At 56.6% G+C, this 9,907-nt stretch overlaps 1 protein-coding gene across 1 annotated transcript; it reads right to left on the bottom strand.

Moving 5' to 3' along the window:
• Positions 1–2,425: 2,425 nt before the first annotated feature.
• Positions 2,426–9,705, bottom strand: TSKU (tsukushi, small leucine rich proteoglycan). Its single transcript, XM_007461709.1, has 2 exons — positions 9,672–9,705; positions 2,426–3,495 (listed from the first exon to the last, which is right to left on the bottom strand). The coding sequence occupies exons 1-2, from the start codon at positions 9,703–9,705 to the stop codon at positions 2,426–2,428; spliced, it is 1,104 nt and encodes a 367-aa protein (XP_007461771.1).
• Between the last annotated feature and the right edge of the window lie 202 nt (positions 9,706–9,907).

Here is a 9,907-nt window from a genome sequence, read left to right as displayed (position 1 = left end):
TGGATGAGCCTCCTCCAGGGAGCCTTCCTAATCCCACCACAGGGCTCTCACAGGTCCCTGTACTGCTGTTATAGTTAGGTGTCCTCCATGTGTCCTTCCCGCTCCCACCCCAGGAACATGAGTCTCAGGGCACAGTGTAGACAGCAGGAAAAACTTGGTGGTAGTGATGGTGATGGATATTCCTGCAGTTCTTGGCTAGTTAGAAGGAAGAACTTGCTGACAGCAGAGCCATTCAGATGAGCTGGAAGTGGGATCCCTGTCACTGGAAGTGTGCAAACAGGAGTTAGGATACCACAGCAGTCAGATGCCAAAAAGGAACACAGTACTGTCAGAGCTCAGCAGAGGGAGGTGGACGGGGACCTCAGGAAAGCTTCTAAGGAGGTGACGTGGGAACTGGGTCTGTTAGGCTGGGAAGGAGTTGAGAGGCAGGGATGGGGGCAAGGGCCAGGTCCCAGAGTAACAGCCTGAGCAAAGGCAGAGGCACGCAGGGCCTGACAAGTTCGTGGAGTTGGGGCATCAGGGAGAGGGGAAATGAGGAAGGCAGGCAGTGTTAGCTGCAGTGAAAGGTGCCACCCACCCCCGAGGAACTCCCTCCCTCACATCACCTCACTCCCCTAATCCTGGGAGGTTATTGGGCTTTTCAGAGAGAACAATCTTTTCTCAATTCATCCTCGTGGCCCCAGGGCCCAGTCTAGGGAATGTCAGTGGATGCTGGTCAAATGATGGGAAGAGGGCCTCTTTATAGTGTTTATTAAACCAAGGACCAGGTGTTGGGTAGGGCTGGTGGGGGAGGACAGAGCTCTTACTGCCCTGTGGGCGTCCCTGTGGGACCAGCCCCCCCCCCCCCCCCCCCCCCCCCCCGCCACACGCAGCGCTCGCAGCCCAGGGCTCCCCATCAGCCAGGGGACACCCCCCCCACGGCCCCGCCACCTCCTGGCACGTAGCAGCGTTGCCACGAGGCTGGAGACTCTTCGGGAAGCCAGCTCCCTCTGAGGCTGCCAGCGAGCAGGTTCTAAAAGTCCCCCAGGTGGTTAAGGACGGACTGGGACGCTGGCAGGGGGCCCATCGGTGGGGGCCACCCCCCCCCCCCCCCCCCCCGACGCCCACATGGCCAAGTATGGCTGGCTTTCACCCAACGCCTCCTCCCCCAACCCATCCCCAGGACACAATATTACAAAAGCGAACAAATGCAATGTCTTTCTTCTTTTACAAATGGCATGTTTCCATCCCCTGCCAGCAGGGATCTGGATGGGGTGGGGGATGGGGGGCGTGGGGGGTTGTGGGTGGGGTTGGGTTGAAAGTGACAGTCCATTAAAAAGGCAACAACTTTTATTAACCCCATGCTAAGGAGAGAGCCCAGGGCTGGGAAGCTGAGATGCCACCCTGGTGGTGGAGCATAAACATGGGTGGGGTCTCCCCTACCTCCTTCACTGCATTCTCAGTAGGATGAGCTGGGCTGTCGGGCATAGGGCCAGTGGGGTCTGAGGGAGCTCGGGAGCTCAGGGCCTGGAGGGGCTCCAGGACTGCATCTAGAGGCAGTACCTTAGGGGTCAATGGGCGCACTTCCATTCTTGATGCTGGGGGACCCCCACCCCCCGCAGAGTGGGAAACTGGCAGGGCTGGGACTGGTATTCCTGAGGCTTCTAGAGGCCTCGAGGTGAAGTGACTTAGCCTGTGCCACAGCCGGTTACCGGGCCCAGAGTGCCACCCCCGAGGCCCTGGTCTCTCCTCCTGGGGATGACAGGGAAAGGGCACAAATGGCAGGATGTGAGTCTTGGAAGCAAGGGGGAGCCCAGAAAGGGGAGAGGGGAGAAAAGTGCAAAGGGGCCCTGCTGGGAGGCCGGACATTGGGTCCATTCACGCTTCTGCCACTGTAGGACCTCCGAATAGCATTTTTCCTTCCCTCGGCCTGAGTTTCCCCATCTGGCACATGAGGAGGTGGACTAGAGATTTTTCTCCAGTCCTTTCTATAAAGTTCTATCCAGAGTTGTAGGGGAAGAAAAAAGGATGAAGCAGCCCTTCGTGCCCAGAGCAAAGAGAGGGCGGTGTCGTAAAAGAAACCCATGCCTGAGTGGCTGGACCTCTGCCCCGCAGCACTACCCCCGCCCGCCCTCCTCCTGTCGTGGGTCAGGTTGGTCCAGGCCTCAGGGAAGGCACTTTGGGGACAAGTAGGGAAGGACAGCAGGGGACTGCTGTCTGGTTTGGCATCGAAGACCCTCAGCTTATGGTCTGGAGAGCAACATAGACAAACGGACAAAACCTTGCTCCTGGGTGTGGGTCCCAGGTCCAAAGCCTCTCTTTCAATGATGCTGCCACATAGGCCTACAGAGTCCCTGCTGGCATTGGCACGTTAAAATATAAACTACCCAGGACCCGAGGGAGCCCAGGGTGAAGTCTGTTACGTGGCCCCAGGCCACACCATTCGTCACAAGGTATCAGAGCCCCCAGCAGCTAATTCCTGGGTGTCTATGCAGTGCAGGGCCACCTTGGGGGCGGAGCCAGGCTGCCTGGGGTAGGCGCCCTCCCGCACCAGGCGACGGCACTGCACGCCCTGGCCCACGCTGACGCTCTGCAGCGCCGGGAGGTGGAGGAGCATCTTCTCGGGCAGGGGCACCAGGCCCGTGCCTGACAGGTCCAGCTCCTGCAGGGAGCCCAGGCCTGAGAACACCTCGGGTCCTGCCCACTTGAGTTTGGGGTTGCTTGACAAATCCAGGACCTGCAGGCCCTGCAGCTCACGGAAGCCATAGGGCACCAGCTGGGGGAGACGCTGCAGGCTGCCCAGCGACAGGTGTGTAAGGCCCGCCAGCCCCTCGAAGGCCCCTGGGCCGATGGCCGCCAGTGGGTTCCCGTCCAAGCTCAGGTAGCGCAGGGGCAAGTCCCGGAGGTCGGGCACGGTGTGGAGCCGGTTCCAGGCCAGGTTCAGGCTCTGAATGGTGGGCACCGGCAGGCTGGCCCGCGCGGGGTGGGGCACGAGGCTGTGGAGAAGGTTGTGTGAGAGGTCCACGTGCAGCACCCTGCCCTGGCTGTGGGTGGCGAAGGCGGACACGGAGATCTCGCGGAGCCGGTTGTGGCTCAGGTTCACGTCGCTCAGGGGCGAGCTGGTGAAGCTCTCGGCGGGCAGGGCGGCCAGGCCATTGTGGCTGAGGTCAAGTGACTCCAGGTAGCGAAGGCGGGAGAAGGCCGTGGGCGAGAACCTGGTGAGCAGGTTGTGGCTGAGATCCAGGCCGGCCAGCGTGGTGTAGCCCGGGCCTGCCAGCACGGACTCGTTCACCGTCTCCAGCCGGTTGGAGGACAGGTCCAGGTGGGCTGTGTCCAGGGGGATGGGCACGGGCACGATGTGAGGGCCCAGGCCGCTGCAATCCACTCGCGTCAGGCTGAAGCTGCCGAAGAGGCCAAAGGTCTCCACCTCACACTGGCATCCAGGGAAGCAGGGCCGGGTGGTCTGGGCCTCACCGGCGGCCAGCAACAGCAACAGGGGCCACAGCATGGTGTGGGCTAGAAAGAGAGCCACGGGTGAGGGCTGGCGCCAGGCGCCCCATACCAGATGGTTCTAAGCCACCCCGTAAGATGCCAGCTGATGTGTGTAGGCACAGCTGCAAATTGCCACCAGCCCCTTAGTGCCCCCAGACGCTTTCCCTGAATAACCCTCCTTATATAATTTCTAGTCCCTATTCCTCTCTGGCCTTAGTCTCCCCATCTGTATGGTAAAGGGGCTTAGGCCAGATGGCTGGAAGCCGGAGAACCCTTCCTTAAATAAGATTAGAGGGTGAAAGTGGGCCTGTTCTGGTTGAAGTGAAGGTGAGGGCCCGGAGCCTTCCTTGGATGTTAAGGAACCCAGTTGGAAATGCACTGGACAGGATGGGTCTACAGCTTAGGGGCTAGGGTACTCCATTTACCTCTGCTGAGCATATGCTACATGCTGGGTGCTATGTGCTGGGTGCTGTGCTAGCTGCCTCCCTGCACGGTCCCACTTAACCCTCACAACCACAAAAATTGCAAGGCAGCAATGCTGTCACCACTTCACGAAGAGGGAACTGAAACTTAGAGAGGTTCAGAAAGTCATGCACGGTCACAAGTAAGTGGGAGTGGAACCCAATGGCATACATAGGAAGCATGGCTCACTGTCCTGGTTTGGCAGTGGCTGAGCCATGCCTGAGACCCGCACTCCAGCTTCCCAGACAGAGGCCTCTTCTTGCAAGGGGGGTCTGCAATGACTGTCCCCACCTCACTCCTTTTGTGGGTAACAGTGGTTGGGTCCACAGTCCTAAGCCCTCTCACCTGGCCTGGCCTCCAGAGGCAGGATCCTTCATTCCAGTTGGGGACCCTGTGCCAAGCCCCTTCCCCCTTGCCCTGTCCTCACCCCCAGCTGTTAGGGCTGTTACCCCTCTTTGGCCCTTCCTTTAACCTAGGGCAGGCAGCTGGGCTGGTTCCCCCATTATACAAATAAAGAGATAGGGGCTCAGAGAGGAAAAGGGTTTTACCCCAAACCAGTAAAAAGCAGGGCAGGATTAGAACCCAGGCCCGCTCAGTCCCAATTCCTCTATTTTCATCTGCTGCCTCCAGCAGGACTGGCAGGAGAGATGGGGTCCAAGAGGGGCTCTTCCCACCGACACAGGCTATGATGCAAGCCACTGCCTCTCCCCTGGCTTCAGTTTCTCTCCCTGGACAATTGTAACAGCAGCTGCCACTGACGCCGGGCACTACATGCACACTGTCACCTTCAGTCCTCATACCCAGGCACGTCTGTAGCCCCTCGGACAGTGGTGCTCGCAGGAGGATGAGAGAGAGGGTTGAGCAGTGAAAGCCTCTAACTGGGCAGGCTGTGGCTACACGCTCCCTCTGCACAGCAGCCACTCAGCCCGGGAGGTAGAAGGCACTAAGCCTCACTCTAGCAGGCTCTTCAGCTCTGCACCCTTGCCCCCCGGCCCCATCTTCCCCCCACCTGTTCCTCCCCCTGGTCTTCAGGGAGGGGTGGACCAGGGACCTGCGAACCTTGTGGACTGGGGGTGGCCGTGGAGGGAGCAACAGGATAGCATTACTAGCCCTACATGAAACTTTAAAGGGGCAGCCACTTGATCTGCACTTGGGCTCGGAGCACAGGCAGGGAGAAGGGGCGCTATTCTCCCCTGCCCCCCTATGTGGGCCCCTCCTCTCCCGCCCCTTTCTGCTGTAGAGTCCAATTTGAGGATTAAACCCTGCCCAGGTGCATCCTGGGCTTGGTCCCAATTGAGGCAGGACAGAGTGTTCCAGTGTCTGGAACTGAAAGGAACATATTAAGTTACCTCACACCCCCTTTGTTCCCCTGGTGAGCTTCTCACCGCAGAGGTTCATTACCACCTAGGGCCTCCTCTTCCCTGCTAAGCTGATCTGCCCACACCCACCCTTCCTGGGGTTTAAACAAACACCGAAGACGCACAAAAAGGCCCTAGGATTACCCTTTGGTTCCCAAAGGTGATTATACAATGCGCCTCTTAAGTGCCAAATGGCCGCTCTTGAGCTCCTGCTTATGTAACACAGCCCAACTCTCCCCCTCCCCCCCTAGAGAGGGGGCCTCTCAGGCCTCGGCTTCATCCTCTGTACCACAAGGCAGTATTTCCTGCCCTCCTCACATACGTGGACGCAACTCTCACTGTAGTGCAATGCAAACTGTGAAGAGCTGTGCACACGTGCTGAGTGGTCACCACTGAGTCACGGAGGCAATGGTGGTGACAGCTGATACAGAGGGAGCAGGAGTGTAGATTGAGACCCGCCTGGGTAACTGTGCTTGTGATGCTCCCAGGGCACCGTGGACAAGGTCTCTGCTCAGCCCTGCACAGTGGACACCTCTCTCTGGGCCCCTGTTCTGTGCTAGGCCTGGATGTTAAGTGGAAAGTGCTGACAGTGACAGAGCCTGTCCTCACTAAGTGCTTGACACATGGTCCCTTATGCCATCCCGTCACTCCAGGAGGTAAGCAGCCTTATGTCCATGTTACAGTGGAGGAAACCGAGGATGGCAAGAGGAAGGTAGCAGAGCCAGGAGGTGAACTCAGGCCTTTGTAACCTCGTAACTGGCTTGGTTCAAGTGGAACGTGTACTTCTGTGTGTTGCTGGGGAAACAAGGGCTAAGCATCCAGAGTCCTAGGGCCACGCTCCAGCTGCCTTCGGCTGCTGGGACAGGCAGGTACCAAGCTTTCTAATACTCAGTGGCTCTGGGGCTTTCCTGAGGTCACAGCAGAGCTCAGAGGCCTCTCAGGGCCATCCAAGGCTGTTGGGAGAAGAGAAGGAAGAAATCTCTGAGATGCCTCACAAGTTTGGACCCAGAAGGGGGCAGAGGCAGAGGTGTGGGCTAGTGGTCTTTGAGGGTCAGTGCCCCTGTTCTGCTTAGAGGCAATGTCCCCTTTGGGGTAACATAAGGAGGGGTGTCTTCATGTGAGTGTCTCAAGAGATGCTGGGGTCTGGCATTGCTGCTTGGAGCAAAAGATCCAGGAGCCAAGGGGAGGGCAGAACTTTCCCAGGAGGAAACTGAGGGAAGATAAGGAAATCCCCTGCCGGGGGCACAGCCCCTGATAATTTCCAAAAGACCTTTGCTCGTTTGAGCTGTGAGGGCTGCAGAGCAGTGCATGCAATCCCTCACTTTAGTGATGAGGAAGCTGCGGCCCAGAGAGCATGCAGTAACTTGTCCCTGGGTCCTCAGTGAGGTGATGGCAGCCGAGGCTCAGGCTCTGACTCCTGACTCCAGGACCAAGCTTTCCAGCCACTCAAGATGCCTGTGGAATCTCCCAGGGATCTTATGGAGTCAATAAAAATAATGCTCAGAAGAGTCTGCAACCTCATGGAGGGGGCTGATGCCATAATGCTAGAGATCATAAGGAGAAATTGCATGCCAAGAAAAGTATAACTATGCATTAAAAAAAACACAATGTAAATCGTTAATTTTAGAAAGTCTAGAAGAAAATATGTCAACCCAGTAGTGGTCTTTCTTTAGATGGTAGAACTTTGAGTGGTTTAACCATGTCTTAATCTCCTTTTCTCCTCTTATTTCCTCTCTTATAGTAAAAAATATCTATAAAACACACTGAGTAACGAAGCTTCCTAATAGGACTGCCTCATGGCCATCTCTGCTTTCTCTGATCTTGGCTAGCCACAATCTGAGCCTCAGTCTCCTCATCTGTAAAACAGAGATGTTAAGAGCCATCTCACAGGCCTGTCACGAGGATGAAACATAACGGTGGGGGTAAGGCAGGGTTCCCAGCACAGGCGAAGGGTGCAGTGGGGACCCCCTGCCTCCCTCCACAGATGGGAGCAGGTGGGGTGGGGATAAGTGGGTGGGCCTGACCCCATCTCTCTTACTCCTTCCTCCAGCAAATATGTATCAAACATGACAAAGCCCTTACCACTGCCCTGCTGGAAAGCAGTTCTTTCCTAGGAAGCCACACTACCACTATGCTGTTTCTCAACAGGGCTGCTGGGTCTGGGAAGGGAATGAGTAATGTGAGTTCCTCTTCACAAAACCCACTAGCCTCAGCTCCATGGAGAGGAAAGGCCTTCTTAGAGAGTGAGAAGGCCTTGGACACCAACTTGCAGTGTGAACAGGGCAAGTCACTTTACCTGGACCAGTTCCTTCAGCTGTGAACCTGGCGTGCTAATGATGGTCCTATCAGGCTCAGAGAGGATGGCTGTGAAGATTAGACTGAGAAGACTAATGCCCCAGTAGAGAAATGAGGCCCCAAGTGGTAGAAGCCACATAATGGAAACACTGTACCTTTTCATTCTACCTATAATACCCATAGCCACTGCAGACAGAATTAATCAACCACAGCACAAAATTGCTAAGTGCAAGGCAGTGTGCTAGGCCCTGTGAGGTGTATGTTGGGGTCAGGGTGGGAGATCCCAGGGCCCCTGTCCTCATGGGGCTTACAAATCTGCAACGGGGACAGGAGAACAACTCATATCAAGATCACTAGTACCTGCCTTAGACCCAGGAGATCAGGACTCTGGTTCTGGATCTGCTACTAACTGTGTGACCTTCACAGTTTTCTTTCTTTCCTGGAGCCTCAGTTTTCTTTTCTGTGTAGTACTGACTCTGCCTCCCTCCCTCCCTCTGGGACCCTGTGATCTACCCTCAGGAGAAAGGGAAAGGCAGACAGGTATTCACCATGGAAGGCCAGGGAGGATCTCTGGCCCAGGATACATCACTTACTTTCCAAACCCTGACCTGCAGATAAAAGGCATCTGCTGACCAGCCAGGTTATAGAACACAAGGGCAGCAGGACAAAGGCTTAGTAACTGTACCCACCCCTGGTTAGGGGGATATAGCATAAGGTCCTCTGGGCAAGGGCCATGAGTTACTCCTTGTTGGGCCCACTGTGACTCTAAGGAAAGTTTACAGATGGCCCGTGAGGTCAAAAGATTCAGTGGTGTGGCCCTAACAGGCCCCAGGCAGGTCTCCCCACTGCGACACTCCAGACCCTGCTAGGAGAACCTCTAAAACAGCTTTGGCTACATCATCCCCCCCCTCAAAAACCACCTGACTTCTACTTTACCCAGAGAAATCAAGTTCCCTCTGGCACAGAGGTATCGGCAAGTTGTCCCCACCTTCCTCCCTCCTTCGGCTGAACTCCCCTCTTGATTTGAACCTATGGTGGTGGCCTTTGGACAACTCTCAGCCTCTTCTCATACTTTTCCAAACTCAGAGAATTCCAGGGTTGGAGAGCTGGAAGGCCCCTCAGAGATCACGAGTAACTGAGGCCCAGAGATGGGCAGTGATTGCAAGTAAACGGCAGAGCAGTACCCAGGACCTGGGTTCTGATGCCTCACACTATTGCCAGGACTGCCGCATCCCCAGGCCTGCCCTGGCCCCGCCAGTGGAACAAAGCCCGTTCTGTCCACTCAGGCTCCTGGGCCACGCCCCCCTCCTTTCCTTGCTCCCCGGGCCGGGCCTCTCACACCACGCTATCAACACACCTCCTTCAGACACACACTCGGTAAATTCTCTGCCTCTGCCGTTATTTACCCGCCCGTTTCCTGACTTGAAGTGTGAGCAGCTTGGGGTAGTGACCCTGCCTTCTTCACCTGTTCATCCCTTCCCCTGCCTGGGGCCACAGCCAGGCCTGGCAGGCCCGGCAAACACGCTGGATGAATGAAGAGCCCAGAATCCACGAGACTCAGACCCGGCTGTGAATTCAGCTCTGTACCTACTAGACTTGGGCACATCTCAACCTTGCTGAGGCTCAGTGTCCTCGACAGGGGCGACAACACAGGGTTGGTGAAAGCATTAGGGGACAGCGTGTGAAACAGTCAGCTCAACTGCCACACCTTGAGTGCTGAATGCATAGTAGACAGTGATGGTGATGATTTATTAAGCTTCCTGAAGGCAATGACCGTGTTATTCTTTGCTCTGTTCCTACCCAACTACCCAAAGAGGTGCCAGCACCCGGCGGGTCTGTGACTACCTGTGCTATCATCCTCTGGTCACCATGCTGGTGTCTGCTGACAAGGCCCCAACCTCCCTCCTCCTCTGAGGAGGGCTCCCTGGGGTTAGGGATTCCAGCTCGGGTCCTCCTGGCTCCAGCTGCTTGCCCGTGGTGCTGTATCCTAGCATCTCTGGCCCCTAGATTTGCCAGCTCTTCACCACAACTTCAACGGGGAGTCCCTGGCCAAGGGGCGAGGTGGGCAGGGGGCCGAGCTCCCACCTGAGACGGGCTCTGTCTCCACCGGCTGCTCCATGCTGAGATGCCTCCAACCCTACTTATGTTCATCGTGAGCTCCCTCAAGCTGACGCCAACGAAATCCCCAGGTGGAAATTCCATTAACGTCCTGGCCCCCAGTGGCTTAGTGAGTTCTGGAAACGCAAGGCAAAAAGAATGTCAGGGCCAAACTCCCGGAGCCTTGCGGGTCGGCTCCCCCAGCAGAAGCTCTAATGCCGCAC

This window comes from Lipotes vexillifer, unplaced genomic scaffold (genome assembly GCF_000442215.2).
Source record: "Lipotes vexillifer unplaced genomic scaffold, Lipotes_vexillifer_v1.1 scaffold223, whole genome shotgun sequence".
In the NCBI taxonomy this organism is placed as follows: Eukaryota; Metazoa; Chordata; class Mammalia; order Artiodactyla; family Lipotidae; genus Lipotes; species Lipotes vexillifer.
Note: the sequence above shows the minus strand (reverse complement) of the source record. Positions and strands in the feature narration are given on the sequence as shown.

Excerpts from the sequence above, each read along its gene's own strand:
- TSKU (XM_007461709.1), bottom strand. The coding sequence starts at position 9,705 with ATGGAGCAGCCGGTGGAGACAGAGCCCGTCTCAG. Across the intron at positions 3,496-9,671 it reads GGAGACAGAGCCCGTCTCAG|CCCACACCATGCTGTGGCCC; the intron begins GTGGGAGCTCGG and ends CTCTCTTTCTAG.